Below are 19,725 nucleotides of genomic sequence, written 5' to 3' on the forward strand. Positions count from 1 at the left end.
CTTCAGGACCAGTGGTGTGAGTGGCAATACTGGGAGGGTGGAGAGAGGGTGGGGTGGAAAGGGGGAACCGATTACAAGGATCTACATATAACCTCCTCCCTGGGGGACGGACAACAGAAAAGTGGGTGAAGGGCTATCCCTGGAGAAGGACATCATGTTTGGTAAAGTAGAGGGGCGGTACCAAGAAGACCCTTGGTAAGATGGACTGCCACCGTGGCTAAAGATGGCGCAGGACTCGGCAGTGTTTCCTTCCCTTGTACATGGGGTGCTATGAGCTGAACTGATTGGATGGCACAGAACAACCACGGGACAACAGCAATCATGATTGTGTCGCAATACTTTTGACGTGCACTCGTGTAATAAATCTAACATTTTATATGGATACATATTTTCAAAAACTCCCCTTTTGTTCCATGGTGTACCCTAAGAAAATCAGAATGGAGTTGAACTACAGACATCTGGGAAAGTTTTAAGATGAACAGAAAATTTTCAGTAAAGGTCAAATTTCATCAGTCAAGTAGAAAAAAAAATACATACACATACACACGTGTTCATTCATTTCAGTAATGCTACCATTGTGTGTCGCGCGGCAGTTGTCTGTGACAGCGTAGAACCGCTCCACAGGCTTTCCCAGGTAGAAATCACTGCAGGGGCAGACCACCGAGTCATCCCCCAGCAGAGCCGTGAGTGGAGTTTGAACCGCCAACCCTTCGGTTAGCAGCCGAGCACCCACTGACCCACCAGTCCTCCTGTCAGAGTTACTCGATACTGGGAAGCACACTGGTTGGCCTATACTTCTCAGCTGCACGGCAAGGACAAGCTAGAAAAGGAAGGCACTGCCCCTCCGCTTTTCCACTGCCTCAAGGCATCTCCGTCACTGTTCAACTTCAAGGTTTGAGGTCTGGGCCCACTAAGTGCTCTAAATGCCAGCATCTGAGCAATACACTATAATAAAATGAAGATGAAACGTACTAGAACTGTTCTAATTTATAGGATACACAGTAGAGCGTTGAAAATTAAAGCCATGGCACTTAAGCCTATAAGCACTCTGGAAAGAGTCCATTGGGTTTAATTGGATGCCACGAGAGCAAACAGATGCTAATTTAGTGAAAACAGCAATCGTTACTGAACATTCTGCATTAAAGCAGCTAATTAACAAACAGAAGCTGGACATTTTTTTTAAAGGAAGGGATCTATCATTCCTAATATAAGATGTTGTCAACAGGTGTTCGAGTAAGCCCGAAGCAGGTAATAATAGAAACCCTGGGAGTCAGAATTACTGCGGTCCAAAAAGCACGAGGTCTGGAATTTTCATTTGTTTTCAATATGAGCTTTATATCATGGAAGTCCCAAGTGCCAGTCCCCATTTCTACAGAATAGGGACTATTTACACAAATGAGGTTCAAGGTATTACAACGGCTTCAAGGGGATGCCATTAGGAAGGGGAAAAAAATCTCCCTTCATTCAGTTAACAAGTGAGTGGTGCTAGGCAAAAAAGTAGACCAGAGGGATGCAGAGATCGGGGATCAGCCTGCTCACAGCTACTTCTGCAAATGGCTGGGTCTCTTTTCACAGAAGGCCCCCTCTTTACAGTGGCTCAACCCAAACTCACTGCCATCCGGCCAATCCCAACTCACAGAAATGCTTTAGAAAGAGAACTGCCTCGCTGGGTTTCTGAGGCTGTAACACTCTACTGACCCAGAAAGCCTTCTTTTTCCCCAACAAGTGGGCTGGTGGGCTCAAACTGCTAACTTTGTGTTGGGCAGCCCAGCAGCCCGATGTGAACCTACAATCCCAGAAAAACAAAACAAAACAAAAACAAAGTCACTGCCGTCCAGTCAATGCCGACTCATAGCAACCCTGTAGAACTGCCCCTGTGAGTTTCCAAGACTGTGATTCTATGGGAGTAGAAAGCCCGACTGCTGACCTTGCGGTTAGCAGCCCAACTTTTAATTATTGCACCATCAGAGCTAGCTGAAAAAACCCTAGACTTGTCTACGTGCCTGCTCTCAAACCCACTGCCGCCAAGTTGATTCCAACTCATAGCGATCCTACAGGCCAGGGTGGAACTGCCCAGTGGATTTTTCCTCCCCCACACAGAGCTGGCTGGACGCTCAAATTGCTGATTTTATGGTCAGCAGCCCACGGTGTACCCCACTTGCTCTCAAACTCACTGTCACTGAGTTGATTCCAACTCGTAGAGACTCTATCGGATTGCCCCAGTGGGTTTCCGAGACTACCTCTTTATGGGAGTGGGAAAGCCCCATCTTTCTCCCAAGGAGCGAGGGGCGAAAAACAGACTCAAGTCATCAGGCTTGGGAGCTTGCCTGGCTAGCCATTCACACATGAGGACGTTTGGTCCTGGTCACAAAGAAAGGTGGTAGAGCTATTAAAACAGACTGCTTCCACGCTCATGAAAATCAGATGCAAGAGCTATGATCTGGATCCAACATTATCTGATTTTGGACATATCACATTTTTTTTGTTCTCCAGAATTTTGCTCTCTAAAACAAATCAGAATCAATCAGATTAAAAAAGGCAATTCCTGGGGTTTAAGTCAGGCTCGTCCACAGCCATGGCTTTAAAATCAGTAAAATGGGAAAAGCAGCCTAACATTTCTCTGGGTTCCAATAATCTCACTACAGAAAAATACCTGACCATTTTTTAAAGATTTATAAAAACCTTGTCCTGGGCAGCCAGGAACTTCAAAAGTGCCTGCCAATAACAGCCCCCACACTCCTGGCCCCATTTCTCCTTCTCAGGGAAAAAAAAGGAAGACGTCAGACTCTTTTGTATGGCTGGAAATGCCCGATGCTCTGACAAATGCTCAAGGATGGCTTCACTAATCTACTGTGAATGCATCATCTCCTAACAGCTTAGGGCCACAGTCCCTAATAACTTCACTGCAAAAATCACTTACTTTTAAACCTACTCTTCAGCCCTCCGAGAGAGATCGAAGGACGTGAGGAGGAGGAAGAGGAGGAGGAGGAGGAGGAGGAGGAGGAGAACACTGCAGCTGGCCCTGGCTGCATTCCTGCGTGTCTTGTGGTCTGAGCCACAAAGTGGAAAGCAGCGAAGATTTCAGTTTCCCTTTACAGTGTGCAGGTGTGCGAGTAATGGTTTACTCAAGGCGTCCGCCCAGACTAGTGCTCCAACCAGAGCAGACAAAGAGAAGGGCTTTTTTCTTCTTCAGAGAACTGGCCAGAGCGCTTTGGATTCTGACATTGCGCATGCCAATGGCTGGATGAGGCAGGGATCAGAGAGCAGCAACGGAGGGTTCGGGGGTGATTACACTAAGTGTAATTGTCCAATGAGTCATTCACTTCCTATTTTCCATCTCCCATGAAGGCCGAGCCCATCTTACCCTGGAGAAGTTTACAACAAAACCGACAACAGTCCGAAGAAAAGAAAACCGTGTCTGATCTGCTCTTTCGGTGAACTGAGGGACGGACTCAAACCTCGAGAGGACCAATAAACCTGCTTTTTGGATTAGACGTGTTTCTGCATCTCTGTGGCTCCAAAAAGGATCTGAAGTGCTTTTACAAAAAAGCATACGGCCACATAAAATATTTGGTAGCTCATCCTATCGAAAATGCCATCAATCAGTTGTGAGATGCATTGGTGATGTCTAGATGGCCAAGAAAGGAGGCACGCTGTCCATCAGCATCACACCGACAGGGAACTGTCAGCTGCATTTAGTGTAGCAAGGTTAAAATGTCAAAATGGGCATATCAGAGTTCATAAAATACACCTTTCAACAAAAAGGAGGAAGGTCGAGTAAGGTTAATTCACAAAAGTACAATTCTTGTGAGTATCTGGGCTGCCAAAGTCATCAAGGGTAAAAGCCTTCCCAGCTGTGTGGGAGAATCCCTCACGAGGCAGCTCAGTGTACTGCTCACACCGGGGCTTCGGCATGGGGCTGCCCACGCGTGAAATCACTCCGTCACCAATTAAAGTGCGTAAGGGATTGGGACAAAGGGTAGTAGTTTAATGGGCAGCCCTTGTTCCAATTCCCCAAAGCAGTTTTCCAACTAATCGTCTAAGTGATATCATCATGCCCACATTTCCTAGAAATCCGGGAGACACTTAATTTCATTACGATCATTCTCTATCGTTCTCAAATGTGTCTGTAAATGGTAATCTCTCTTTCTTAAAACCCTAGAGAGGGAGCTCTGTAAGCTATATATACAAAGGTTTGGGCGCTGAAAAACAAAGGAAACAAGCAAATGTAGTGATGCGAGAGAACAGTCCAGAGCAGGTAGATCCACAGATCCATTCCTCCACAGACATACTGTATTGGAAAATCAAGCAAAAACTGCTAGAAGCGACTTTTTAAAACCCCGAGAAACAGGTCAAAAGTTTAGAGCAGCTGGGGAGAATTTCTTTGGGAAAATGGGCATTCCGAAGGGCTTGTTCAGACAGGGAACAGCTGAAAGCCACACACAAGTTCAGGAAAGGTCTGAAAAGACCCTAAGCTTTCACCTCTGGCTGATCTCTCAGCTCAGCGCCCCAGAAGTAAAGACTAACCTAGCACTGTGAGATTCCCAGCGAATGAGAACTATATGAACTCCAAAGAGTCAAAAACAACCTTCAAAAAGCAAAATTGGAGAGTAACCGACATTTCCTGATTTCAGCCCTCACTACAAAGCCACAGCCATTACACAATGTGGATGGACACGGTGTGGAAAGAAGCTATCCATCGGTGGTCAACCATCTTTGACAGGCTCGACATCACCACTCAATGAGGCAAAGAAGTCTGTTCAACAAGTGGTACTGGGACATGTAGGTATCTTTACATGCAATATAATAAGGCTGGAGCACTACTTCACCCTTAGCTGATAAGCTCCTAGTATCTACACTACAAGGGGGCTTCCAAAAGCTTGTGGAAATTTTCTAGCCATTTCAAGGGCTATAACTTTTGTTTTAAGTGTTTTTCCCAGTGTATAGCCGTTCAAGTAACATTTGCCATTATCTCTATCAGTCATTCCTTTAACTTACCTTGCTGATCTTTCTCGAGCTTCTTCAGACAGATACTGAAATAATTTCCAATCTTTGAAAATTCTACTACATACACTTAGAGGCATACATATTTCCCTCTGACCACTCATTTAGTCGTACCTTTTAATTTGAAATGTCATAGTTTTAACATGCTATATGCCTGGGGGGGGGTGTTGGGTTGTGTGTTGTGCTACAAGGTCAGCAGTTTGAAAGATGAGGCTGTTTCCAGCTTCAGAGACCCACAGGGACAGTTCTATGCTGTCTCAAAGGGTCTGCATGCATCCAAATGGACTTGAGGGCAGTGAGGTACTGTCATTGTCACGCAATTAAAAATAATTTCAAATTTCCATTTTGTTTTTTTTCTTTGACCTATAGGTTATACAGCAGTATACTGCTTAGAATCCCCATAGAGTTGGGGATTTCAAGGTCAATTTCTAATAAATTCCATGGTAGGTGAATATATTATGAATTATTTCAATCTTTTGAAATCAAGTGAGGTATGACATAGAATCAGTTTTGGATAATATTTTATGTGCATCTGAAAAGAATATGTGCTCTGCAACCATTTGGTGCAAGGTTCTTTATACATATCATAGGTTAAGCTTATTGGTGAGGTGTTTTTGTTCTAACCCTGTTATATGTATTTACCATATACACTCGAGGATAAGTTGACCCAAATATCAGCCGAGGCACCTAATTTTACCACAAAAACTGTATTAAAAATGTGCTGAAAATCTCAGCTTATACACAAGTAATACAGTAATAAAAAGAAATTTAAAAATCCCCTACTATTGATTGTGAGGAGTCCTGGTGATGCTGTGGGCTTTGAACCACAATGGTGGTAGTTCAATACCCCCCGCAGCTCAGCGGAAGAAAGAGGAGGCTGTCTGTTCCTGTAAAGAGTTAGTCTTGGAAACCCTCTCGAGGATTGCTATGAGTTGAAATGGGCTCAAAGGCAATGTTTTGTTTTTTTGCTTGCTACTGATTAGATTTTTCTGGTAGGTAGTTCTGTGAGTTTTTGCCAATAGTAATTTTTCACAAATCATGCACCCCTATAAACAAACAATATGCTCCCACAAATAATGCTGGGTAGAGCATGTTTATGAATAAATGGGATAGTTGTATAGTTGGGGAAAAAAACAATATCAGCTCTAATTTAGTTCATATTTGCATATTACATCTTGTTTTCAACCTTTTTATTATTATTAATATTTTATTTTAAGATGTGTCTTGAAGCAGACTTAGTTTTCCAATATGACGATCTTTATTTTTAAGTAGAATCCCAATACAATTTACATGAAACTCAATTATCTTATAACATTGGGCTTCTTTCTATAAACTTTAATTGTTCAGTGCCCATTTTCTTTTCTTGCCTTCTTTTGGTTTAATCAAAGATTCTTTAAATATTTTCATCTCTCCTTTATCAGTCTGTCACGATACAGAAAAATTTCTTTAGTGGCTACGGGATTGCAACATGCATCTTGATTTATGAGCATATGATAGAGACTATGAATGCAAAAAGAGAAAATAATCCAAGAAACTGACAATATGAAGAAGATCCTAAGCTCAGAATTAGAGGAAGACTCATGAACAGTCTGTGACAGGCCAATGGCTCAACTTCGCTTGCTGAAAGTGAAGAGAACTTGATGCATTTAGTGATACAGATCAAACAACTTCAACATACAAGGACACAACAATCTTTACAACTGGACCAATCCGCAACATCATGATAAATGGAGAAACCAGTGAAATTATCAAGAATTTAATTTTACTTGCACCCACAATCAACTCCAAGAAATTAAAAGACATATTGTATAGGGGAGATTTGCTACAGAACATCTCTTTACAGTGTTCAAAAGAAAAAATGCCGCTTTGAGTCTGATTCACGCCATCCTATCTTCAATGCCCTCATCTGCATGGGAGAGTTTACCAATGAGCAGGAGACAGGATGACTGGTTCTTTTGAATCACGGTACTGGCAAAGAATACTGCACTGACCGCGGACTCCCAGAAGAGTGTCCACAATCCGTCTTTAAAAGAAGGGTAGCCCGGATGCTCTTTAGACATACAAAATAATATTTTTATCACTTTACAGACAGTCTAGGGTCTTGAAAACACTTTAATTCCATTTGCCTGCCCACCTTCTGTGTTAAAGACATGGCATTATTATTCTTTGGTAGTCAAAATTAATTGACATACTAATATGCTTTCTGTTACTCTTCTGGCAGCCATGTTTATTCAGAGAAATTAGCTTTTCATATTATTAATAGCAAGACACTATTTTTTCGCTAGCTGCTTTTAGTCTTTTTAGGTTTACAATTATTTTATCATCATTTGCCCAATACGTTTTCTTTGTATGTATTCTGCTTTGCATTTAGTGTTCCTTGAATTTGTAGTTTGATGTCTTTCTTAAATTTTAAAGATGCAGGTTTTAAAAAAAAAAACCAAACCACTCAGGTATTAACTTTTAAAGTACTATATTTTTCTCGTGCATTCAATTGTATGTTTGCTAGACTTTTTAATTGCTCTCCACACTTTTCTATACATCCCATCATTTTGATTGTTTATGCTTCAGTCAGGTTATTTCTTACTATCTTCTAGTTCGCTAAATTCGTTCTTCAGCGATGTCCTATCTGCTGTTGAACCTTTTCTCGGTTTCTTGTTTTCCTCTCTGAGTACTAGTTTAACCATTTCACTTGTAGCCTGGCAGGCAACAAACATTACGTGAATATCTGCAGAGTATATCCTGTTTGGTCCCCAAAGGTAAAACCATAGCAGGATTGAAATGAGCCCATTTTGCTACCATTACCCACGGGCTCAAACTCCCAACAGTTGTGAGGCTGCTGCAAGATTGGGGAGGACTTCCTTCTGTTGTGTGCCCATCGCGAGTCTGCCGGCACAACAACAAGCGGCAATTTTTGGAAGGGAAGTAGTTGCACAATTGAAATCTAAACGAATGACTACGTTCTATTTTGAGGAAACTAAGACCTTGATAAGGGTTAAATTAAATTACGTAATTTTAAAAAATGTATAATGTTCCATGGGTCATTTTAGCTAGATTTTAAAAGTAAATGAAAAAAGAAAGATACTTACTCCCTTTCCTTTTCAGTCAGCTTGTCATTAATATTATCTTTGATTGTTGACCTCGATCCCTTGTGAATTATAGGGTATCTGAGGGGCACTTGCAGGAAAAAGGAAACCATGGAGACCAGGTGTGCGGTGTAACCCAGGGCCACAGCAATGCTCCCATCATCTTTTGCTGTAAGTTAAAAGGCAGAGGAGGAGAAAGCCATCATGTAATGGACACAGGCAGTTACGAAGTAATAGAAAATTTTAAGAGATGTTATAAGACATTAGCTAAATAAAATAGTAATCACTTATCTAAAGTACATGAATTGTATACAAATCTAAGCACATCAACAATACTTGATACTTCATTTACTTACTACAATTAAAAATTAGTTCCTAGTAATTAATGCAATACAAAGAACATTTAATATATATCCTAAAAAACAGTTCTTAGAAAACTGATATAGCTATTACTTTCTTTAAAGGGCAAAAATAGTACTTTTTGATGTGAAAATGAGTTGGGGAGGTTTAAGCATATTGTATTATGATAAGCAGTACTCATTTTATCCCATTAACAACTTCCTAGGTAATATATAGAACCCTTAATTTGGAACTGAAGTGAAACAGCAGCATTCCATCCTGATGGAGTGTGTTCTTGACCTTGGTAAAGACAGTGTTGTAAAACTACATCTACTAAAGGTACGAAGGTAAATGTTTCCTATGCATGCAACTCTTGGAGAGAAAGCATGTATCCTCAAGGCAGACAAAGCACATAGCTTTTCAGAAGCCACAGATAATGACAGAAGGGCTCAAAGGGTCAAGATGACCGTGGCTCAACTACTTTTCCATTTTGAAGCTTGCCTTTCCCCTCAATCAGCAGTAGTATTTTTCACATTCTTCTCAATTTTTGTACCTAAGCCCTAACTTTCTAGGGTATCAATGTCACTACAGCCATCCTTTCCCTCGGCAATTAGTAGTCACCTTTATTCTGCCAGGAACTGTCCTAATATGACAGTCAATCACTCACCAAAGATTAGTAAACAGGGCGCCTGCAGCTGCCATTTCAATCAATTTACATATGAAGAAAAGCTTAATGAACTTGACCAAAATAATACCCTCTGTAAATAGGTTAGCCTGATACCAGATTCTATCCTTACCCACCCGTAACCACTCTGTCTTCGTCTCCGAACTTGATACAGTATCTTAACTTAGGCAACTAGAATGTACCGAGCAGATAACATACGTTATACCTTAGTTTCTCCACACTGTTCTCATAAGGGTAAAGATGACAGCCCTCAGTGGTCTGGACCGTGCTTGACAGAGAAGGAACTCTCAACGAAGGCTTCTGGTTGGTTCAGAGACTATCCCAAAACAAACTCACGAAAACCCAAACTGCACGCACCACACCTGACTGCCAAGTCAGGCCTGACATGACTAATTACCTACAGAGAGCATGGACTTTTACCCGCCCCCCCACCCTAAGTACTATTATAACATTATACTTCTGTTGTCCTTAAATGACTATTTACCTATAGAGCATGGACTTTTACCCGCCCCCCCACCCTAAGTACTATTATGACATTATACTCCTGTTGAAACATGTCCACTATGACTCCTTCAGAGACGGAAAGCACTTCCGATTAAGACACCTTATCAACTCACGGCACACAGCATTGAAACAATGACATCACAGACTATGACCCTGTCAACGTCGAGAAGAGAAAAATGGCATCTTGGGGTGGCGCACACTGCAGGGGTGATAAATGGCTTGGTCAAAGCCACCTCAGTAGCACATTCATAAGTGAGGAACGGAGTGAGAGCATTGTCCCTACGCACCCCCTGGAGCCCCAGAGGGCTTTGCGAGTCCCTGAGAAGGTTACTAAACCCTGCCTCATGCGTCTTATAAAGAATAGGCCATTATCAAAGTCAGATGACCCTAACAGGAAAAGGCCTTAGTCTTTAAGAAGCTTCTTTTCAGGGAAGAGGGAAGAAGAGAAGGGTTCACAGTTTAGTTTATAAGCCCTGTATGTATGTGGTGCTGCACACCGAATTTTTCCTTCTAGAGATCACCTGCCAGGAAAGGGAGGGAAAACTTCCGGAATGTGGCAACACCTCACAGCTAGCCTTCCAAACAAGTCAAAGGCAACCGATGAGATGTCATTTAAAACTCTATTTACTGCTAAACACTTGAGCACCTGCCTTTTCCCCATTTTACAGAGGGGGTGGTACTACAAAATGACACCTGTGTATTTTGATAATACATTCACATCAACATAAAGGGGATCCCAAAAGTTCATGGGGGGAAAAACGCTACCTTTCCACAAACTTAGGGAAGCCCCCTTGCACTTTTAAAGAACAAAAATCAGTCTCTTAAACATCATCTCCCTGGAAGAAGCAAAACAACTTTGTATGAATTTTAAAGTTAAAAGGCATCTGAGAGAAGCCTACACGCAGAAATCAGACACCAAAGAGAAAGAGCCAAAAATTGAAAATTGGTGAATAGGGAAACCAGCTTTGATTCCAGTTATTTGCACTCACCACGGGGTGTCCTGCCCCACCTACTACCACGTTCAGGTTGCTTCCCACTCCAGGCCACAGTGCTCAGCCAGGGCCGCCCTGCTACACAGGGAGTGTTGGATTTCCAATACTGAAGCATTATATTAAAAAGCATTTTAAAAGGACCATGAGAGAAGCATTACAGGGCCCAAGAGTATTCCAATACCCTCAAAAGGAAAACCACCTCCTGGTAGGGAAGTCACTTTCATCACCCCAAGACCACTGACCCTCCAGTGGGAAAATGTGAGTTCATGTGGTTAATTATGGCTAAGGCTGGCCCTACAACCTCAGCTGTCACGTGCTGTTGCCAATCACTTTAGCTGAAAAGCCAAAAGGTTTAAGGTTTCCAGCATTCCGAGATCTGAAAGCCTTTTTACCTGCCAAAGCCCAAACCTGGCTCTCTGGGGTGTGCTTTTCCAGTAAGCACTAACACCTAATGTAGAGCAGGGCTTTGTGCTCCTCCCTAAGCGGCTCCGGGGGTAGGGAGGCCACGGAGCATCTTGTTGTTGAGAAGAAGTGGAGGGGGAGTGGGAAGGAGCAGAGAGGAGCAGGAACAGACTGTGTGACTCAGGTGTGTGAGATACAGCTCAGTTCCACTCATGCTTGAAGAGGCTTAAAGACAAAACCAACCCCGTTTCCTCTTAATAAACCTATGCATTTTAATTAAGGATTTGAAGGTAGGTCGGAAGCCCTCAGAGCTGCAGCTTTTGTGTCACTTTTCTGGCAATAACAGTCACAGACATGCAATGGCCATTTTGAACACTGAAAACAAACTCAAAAGGCTAGACAAGCTACTAATATTCAAATGCACCCGAAGTCAAAAAGTGATCTAAAGGCTCTTACATCCTGCCTTCCCCATCACTGAGGCAGAGGATCTGATAAGGGACCAAGCACCCACTGATCCAGATAGGGCCAAAGAGTTAAGATCTAATCACTGCCACAGCATCAAGGAGACACTGTTTGACATGCGGGCTCTCCTTTCCAAGAAATCAAGCCTGCATAAAGGGATACAGACAGAGAAGGAAATCTGGGTCTCATTACCACAGAACGACTTTCGTGTTATGGATTCCTCAGCAACGCGCACACACGCTTTTGCTTTTCTTGTTCAGAGCCAGATGTCGCGGTCGATGGAACTCAGAAGGCTGCCCTTCACTGGACACTTTTCTTTGGTTATGGCCACGTCTCTCTGGCACACTCTCACCGTCCCTTACCCATGTAGGAAACCACATCAAGGTTGGGCCACTATGGGGACATTTCCCAATAGTGTCAACCCACGCAATGTGAAGTCAAGGGCAGCAAAATACCCGGAAGGTCATAGGTCGACCAGCCCTTATGGAACCCAAAAGCTGCCAGGGGTCTGGTAAAGGTTCTTCACAGTAAGGAAGAAAACTGGGACCAGATAGTCATATTATGGGCTTCGAAAGGATGATTGGAGCTCTGTCGTTGACTACTATGGCTCTGTGGAAAACCCAACTAGTCTCCAACACAAGTCCTGAGAGAGAGAGAGAGAGAGAGAGAGAGAGAGAGAGAGAGGAGTAATACACGTGGCAGCATTGAGCACGATGTCACTGTTACTATTCATCCAACCTCAAACGTTCTGCTGCCTTCTTTCAGCAGCACACAGGTCACCTTTTAAAACAGCTTAGGGATCTTCTTCTCTATAAAGTGTCGTCTGCTTCCCTCCAAATAAAATGATGGTCTCACTTCTTTAAGCTTCCAGGCCCCTGGTAGAGGATAAACTTCTAAGTCCCTAACACACACACTATGAAGTCCCTATTTCTTGAGTGACTTGATTACGAGTCTGATGTTGTCGAATGGACTGTGATCTTTTTTTTTTGTTGTTCTTTATTTTATTTTATTTTTTATTTTTTAACATTTTATTAGGGGCTCATACAACTGTTATCCCAATCCATACACACATCAATTGTGTAAAGCGCATTTGTACATCGTTTCTCAAAACATTTTCTCTCCATTTAAACCCCCGACATTAGGTCCTCATTTTTCCCCTCCCTCCTGGACTGTGATCTTACAGAGGCAAGGTCCGTAGATGGCATGTAGCGGGCAGGCAATACACGGAGCAGATGGAAGTGCTAGTGTCACATGTTAAAGTCTAATACTGCCACCCATGCTCACTGCCAGCCAGTCAAGTCTGCTCCATAGCCTATGGACAGGGTAGAGAGAACTGCGTTGGGTTTCTGCAACTCCAACTCTGACCATGAGTAGAAAGCCTCTTCTTTCTCCCTTGGAGTGGCTGGTGGTTTCAAACCCCTAACCACTATATACCGCCAGGGCGCTCTAACACTACCAGTGTTTTTATGTTTTTCTGACTCTTCAGAGCGGTGAGGTGTGAGTAGGTAGGGCCTGCGATGAACTGAACTGCATCCCCCAAGAGGATAAACTGAGCTCCTACCCTGAGTACCTTTGGGTGTGACTTTATTTGGAAATAGGGTCTCTGCAGATAGAACGAAGTTAAGATGAGGTCATCGGGGTAGGCCCTAAGCCAATATGACTGGTGTCCTTCCAGAAGGACGGGGAGGGACTCTGACACACCGGGAGAATGCCACGTGAAGAGGAAGGGAGAGATGGGGATGCTGCAGTTTTAAGTCAAGGACTGCCTGCAACCACCAGAAACGAGGAAGGAGCAAGGGAAGATCCTGCCAGGAGCCGCCAGAGAGAGCAAGGTCCTACTAATGTCTTCATTTGGGACTTCTGGCCTCCAGTACTGTGAGACTAAGTGGTTGTTCAAAACCACTCCATCTGTGATAATTTGCTATAGCAGCCCTAGGAAACTAACGCATGCCCCTTGAGTAAAATTAAACATTTATTTATCTCCCATTTTTAATTTTCAGCAACTGCATTAAAAGGCAACACGAATCTTAAATGGCAAGGAGAATGCATTCATCTTGTTGGGAATTCTAGATGCAGATAGTTTTAGAAGCTGTGACAACTAGGAAGCAAAGCCCTCCAAGCAAAAGCAAACACAGAATCATGAGCACTCCAGACCACCCCTCGCTGATATGCCTACTTCTCCCTCATGCCGACCCTCAAACCAATTTGTAATTAGAAGCCAGTTATTATTTTAAAAGAATAAATGTCATGTCATCCCCTTTTTTGAAGCCCTTGGAGGTACTCAGTCCACTAAGAATATATATTAGCTCCTTACAATGGCCTCAATGTACCTCCTTTGATGTAACTCTTCCCTTTGCTCACTTGCTCTGGCCACATGGTCTGGCCCATTGTCTGTCTGTCTGTTTCTTGCAGCTAGTTCCAATCACAGTGAAACCTGGGAGATCTGGAACTCCACAGCGCTGCCTTGTTTTGCCAGTCTCACAAGTTTTCTGTCTTTGACAGGGGTCAGAGTCTCACCACTTTTCTGTTGTTCATTTTAGCGGAAAGCATTCACATGCTCATTCTCTGACGTATTTCTGCTTTAGAGAGACTTGCTTTCATCGATTTTACGATATATTTATTGAATGCCTAATGAGTTAGAATTGACTTGGAGAAAGTGGCTTTTGGGATTACTATATGTGGCAGTTAGGTTTTATGACATCTTGGCCGGGCCAGGAATCTCAGTGGTTTGGCAGCTAAAGGCTAGTAATCCTCTATGATGTGAGCTAAAACAATTTAATCAACACCATAATGGGATCTGCTATGAGCGGCCAAGCAATTGTAAGCCACCCCCTAATTCAGGCCACAACTTTGATGCAAATAAAAGGAAGTCTCTGTGTGGTGTCGCTAACTTTCTATAGAAGTAGATGCTGTGGGAAAGGTTACTTGGTATTTGCTGGGTCTGGACCCTGCACCTGGCTTGTCAACTTCCGGTTCTTTAGACTTGAATCAATCGCCTGCCATACTGCCTGGTGATCCCAGGAGCCATCAGTGGCCTGCATCTAATCTTCTGATCTTGGATTCATTCACTTCTCTTACTACATCATAAGCCTCACCAGCAGACCTTTGACTCACCCACCTCTGTAGCCACCAATGTGCACCAGCTCCCAAAGCTATTTTGAGTCAGGAGAAGCCTCCAACTTAACATCTGACCCACAACTTTCTACTTTTCCAACTGTATGAGAGCCATTTTCTTGATATACAGTCAACCATTCATACTCTCTCTAGACACACAAATTCATAAGGGTCACTCCTGCATCTCTAGAGAGCCCAGTCTGACATACACACACTCCATATACTTACCTACCTACCTACAAACATACATACACATAACGCATTCAGTCATTACAAAAAAAACAGAGATGTAGATATTGTCTCATTTTGTAAGTGATTAAAGGATATACCTAAAATACATATTTTTCCTCCCCTCCCCTACCTCTCTTTCTTTAGCCATGCCACACTCCATTTTCCATTATGGCTTCTGCACTTGCGGCCCTCTCTTCTAGGAATGCTCCTTCTCCACTTTTAGCATGCTTGCTCCTTTTCAGCCTTCATATCTTATGCTAAATGTTCCCCAAAGAGGTGCTTCTGATTGCTTTATCTGAAGTGTTATTTGGTGCCGAAGAGTCAACTTGAGTTGTTGTTAGGTGCCATCAAGTCAGTTCTAAATCACAGTGACCCTGTGTACCACAGAATGCAACATCCCCTGTCCTGCACATCCTCACAATTGCTCTTCTGTTTCAGCCCATTGTTACAGCCACTGGGTCTGTCAATCTCAACGATTAAATACTTGTTTCTTGTTTATTGATTGTCTTCCTCAACAGGCTGAGGGAGAAGACAGGTTTACGTTGTTCATTGTTAGATCCTCACAATCCAGCAGTGACATATGGAAGTTAAAGAATATTTTTTGAATAAATGATCTGAACAAACATGAACAAACAATTCATGTTAGCTAACTCAATGGATGGGGGAGAAATAAGTTGGAAGCTTTACAACACCACAACTTTACCTAAAATTAGTATCAGTGCACATTTGGACAAATGTAAGCTAGGCCATCACTAGTGTTGTAGTCTCAAATAAGTCATTAAACAGCTGTACTTCTCATCTTACACATTGGAAAATAAGGATTATACCACCTTAATGGCTTTCTTTGTTTTTGTGAGGATTATAGATAAGTCATATAAAGCATTCTTCCAAACCCAAACCTAATGCTATCAAGTCCATGGTGAGGGTTTCCAAAGTTTTGCAAATCTTTATGGGAACAGACAGTCTCATCTTTCGCCTGTGGAGCAGCTGGTGGGTTGGAACCACAGACTTTGCAGTTAGCAGTCCAATGCTTACTTACAGTGAGAGGACAAGTGTTAGCTTGGGTCTATAAACAAGCCCCAGTGGCACATTGGATTCAACATTAGGCTGCTAACTGAAAGGGCTGTGCCTCAAATGCCCACAGTTTTGGAAACTCTATGAAGGAGTTCTACTCCATCCTACAGGGTTGCTGTAAGTCAGCTGATGTGATGGCAGTAGGTTTTGTTTTTGGTTTGGTCCTGAGTCAACAACACAAATGGAAACCAGAATGTGATGGCAAAATATGTAGGAGAAGTTATGCAAGATCAGTTCTACAGCTCTATTGGCTGCCATGTGGGCCTGGTCATGTTCTTGCCAATTCGTTTGACCATCAAACTCTTTTGTTTTCCAGATAATGTTAAATTCTATCTAATCTTCAAAACAACCATGTGTGGCAGGTAGGATGTAAATATTCATACTATAGATTAAGAAATCAACTCAAAGTTATATGACCTGCTCTAAATTACCTGGTCTGTAGAAGGGTAAGCAGGCCTGGGACACCGGTTTCCCTCCCCTGGGTCATCAGCATACCATGCTGCCTCAATTCCTTCAGGATTACATGAGACAAGAAAATGCCCCAACTACTTGTTGTAGGACCCAGAAACCCTTGTTAAAAGTCAAATAGTCTTAAATGGTGGTGTGGTGGTTGAGTCAATTCTGATTCATGATCCCAAACAAACCCCAAAATATCCACAATAGTTTCCTCATGGAAAGTTGGAAGCACCCTGATCAAAATGAGTAATGCTTTCTTTTTGAGTAATTTCTCCTCAAATACATAATATACTAGCATCAGGAACAATCTACAGAGATATCTAATAGACCTTAAAACACTGTTTAGACTAGGAATCTTAAAAGTTATTGAACTAAGAAAAATATTCTTTTGTTGCTCTTCTCTCAACCACACATATGCTTCATGAAAATAAAGTAAGAAACTTTAGTACTATCATGAACCATACTGCCTGATTTTCTTAAAGGCCATTTAAAAGCTATTTTCAAGTTTTAGTATAGAATTCTGTTTTGGACCACGATTAGGCCCAAATAGCCTCTATTTTTCATCAGGGAAATGGACTCTCTATATTTACCATTGAGAAAGGGCAGAAGTTCCAAAAATCTTCTGGACAAAGTACGAGGCAAACAATTTCAAGATGTCTCCATCCCCCACCTCCCCACCCCCATCTATAACCCTCTATAACTATATATACACATAGTATATACACCAAATCTATAGAAGGGGAAAAAAGAAATAAAATACCTTGAAAGTCCTCAGAATTGGGTAACTTGACACCACATACGAAGTAATCTTTATGGTCGTTCTGCAAATTTCACCAGAGATGAAATTAATATACACAAAGCCACTGCTGTTGATTTGCTTCTGACTCATAGCGACCTGACAGTCCACAGTAGAACTGTCCGTAGGCTGCGATCTTTCTGGAAGCAGCCTGGCCCATCTTTCTTTCACTGAGCAGCTGGTGCATTTGAATCACTAACCTTGGTGAGGAGCCTCTTTAGGAGAACGCTAACCATACACAATCAGGGCTCCTTCATATACATACCTACATAAGAGTCTGGAAAGTGGCTTTACCTTTTAATTCCACCCTTGCCCCCGACACACACATCCCTCTCAAAGAAATTCTCAGAAAATCTCAGTAGGCTCAGTGATGACTCAAATATGACTTTCCTGAACTCAAATACATTTGTTGAAGTGGGGTGTTAAGTAGCACAAGGTGCCTCATTACCCTACCCTTCTCTGTTTGTATGGGCTGGACATTTTCCTTAATAAAACCATCTAAAATGCCATGTTCAAGCAGGAAAAAAACCATGTAAAATTTATCATACAAATATTTTTCTCACCAATTAATCTCTATAAAACCTAAAATTTCCATGTGGGTTTATACAAGGTCCTTTGAACAATCTCAAATCCTATCAGTGTTCCGCTCTTAAAATCAGTCTTTAAATTATATTTTCAGTCAAGAGACAACAAAGAAAACAAACTTAGATGATTTGGTTCTCTTAGAGAAAAATTCTAATCAGTTTTGTTTAAGTTTTACTATTTTGCACTTAATAGGAATCTAGGCTTGAAAACATCTTGGCAGTGATTCCAAGAATATCTTAAGCAGCACTAACAAATAAGAAGTAATAGGTTTATGTTTTAAAGCAGTGCACATGTCACTGCATATGTCTGCTTGTATATAACAGAAATGGTGGCAGTGGATCATTGGGTTGGCTGAAAAGAGACTAAAGAAAATGAGTGCACACTACCACAGCTGGATTTATTTTAGAAAAAAGATACTCTGAAACTGAGGCCAGACCAATCCAAACCCAAAGGAATAACAGCTTCTGAATGAGTTGTGTCAGAGCACCCAATCAAGCCAAAGCAATGGGCGTGTTCATTGGGAGGAATTTCAAACTGGAATACTTTTTTTCACAATCAAATATCTGTTCAGAAGATTGAAAACTTACCAAATCAATAGGATAAATGTAGGAAAGTTCAGATAGTAATTGTTTGCATCGAATTGTCAACTGGGCATTAGTCTTCAAAAAAAGTTCTCTAGTAAGTAAAGAGAAAAACATATTTATTAACAAATAAAAGGAAAGAAAACAAGCTCAGATGCTTTCTCACATTAATTTTCTAACATTCATGTCCACATAACAGATACAGAGGAATCAATGGTCTGTTAAGAGGCCACAGAAACTAGTAGAGGCAAGAAAATAGTTACCATCAAGCTAGCTAACAATCAAGTTGAGGGGCACTGTGTGTGCCCGGAGCCATATTGTGAGATATCATTCAGACTCACAGCAACCTCTTGGGTTTAAGAGGCTGTAACTTATTACAGGATCCAAAAGTCTCACCTTTTTCCCAGCTAAGAGATAGAGAAGGTGCAAATAACACTGGCTATGTGCCTACTAAGGAGCCCGGGGGCAGAGTGGGTTACGAGCTGGGCTGCTAAACCCAAGGTCTGCAGTTTGAAAGGATCAGCCGCTCCAAGGGAGAAAGGCAGGCTTTCTACTCCCATAAGCGACTGCAATCTCAGAACCCACGGGGGAGGAGCTTCTGCCCTGCCCATGGGGTTGCTATGAGTTGGAACCGATGCAATGGTAGTGAAGGTGGTTGGTTCGTTGTGCCTGCTGTGTCCCAGGTACTCTACAAATGGTCTTATTTGTCACAACCATTCTATTAGGTTGGTGTTACTAGACTGTATTACAAATCAGAAATGAGATTTAGAGAGGTTGAGTGAGCAGACCAAGGTCTCATACCACTCTTTCTTCTCTGACTGGCTTTGATGGTTAGTGTGACAACCACTATTCAATCGGAGGCCAAGATTTCAAGAAAGGTCCAGAAGGTATCGCTTCAAAATAGTACTGTAGATACTTGAGTATAAGCAGACCCGATTATCAGCCAAGGCACCTAATCTTACCTCAAAAACGGCATAAAAAATGTGCTGAAAAACTCAGCTTATACACAAGTATATATGGTGGTATAGCTTTCACTCACAACTACATCTAAAAAATAAGCTGCTGTCATGTTTAAAAGAAAGGGGAAAAAAAGTTAAAAAGAAGAAGAACAACAAAAATTGTGGAATGAAATCACCCAGATCTTTTCTTGAACTATTTAGGAAACATGAGTATCATATAAAATACCCATAGAAAAAATTACCTTCGCATCTGTGTGACCAATTACACAGAGAATTTTTAAAATTATTTATTTATTTATTAATCATTTTATTGGGGCTCATACAATTCATCACAATACATAGATCAATTGTATAAAGCACACTTATACATTTGTTGCCCTCATCATTCTCAAAATTCGCTTTCCTCTTGGGTTCCTGGAATTATCTCATTTTCCATTTTCCCCTCTCCCTCCCTCCCC

General features: G+C 42.0%; 1 protein-coding gene across 2 annotated transcripts in view; it reads right to left on the reverse strand.

Moving 5' to 3' along the window:
• Positions 1-19,725, reverse strand: part of UVRAG (UV radiation resistance associated) — a 289,183-nt gene that overhangs the window by 107,140 nt on the left and 162,318 nt on the right. For both annotated transcript variants that reach the window (XM_004708836.2, XM_045293121.1), the window contains exons 10-12: positions 18,315-18,402; positions 17,107-17,167; positions 8,091-8,256 (exon numbers count right to left, since the gene is read on the reverse strand). In XM_004708836.2, coding sequence (XP_004708893.1) covers positions 8,091-8,256; positions 17,107-17,167; positions 18,315-18,402 — 315 coding nt within the window. The remainder of the gene's footprint in view (positions 1-8,090; positions 8,257-17,106; positions 17,168-18,314; positions 18,403-19,725) is intronic.

Source organism: Echinops telfairi, unplaced genomic scaffold, assembly GCF_000313985.2.
Source record: "Echinops telfairi isolate 266 unplaced genomic scaffold, ASM31398v2 ScPeMD7_1713;HRSCAF=2227, whole genome shotgun sequence".
In the NCBI taxonomy this organism is placed as follows: domain Eukaryota; kingdom Metazoa; phylum Chordata; class Mammalia; order Afrosoricida; family Tenrecidae; genus Echinops; species Echinops telfairi.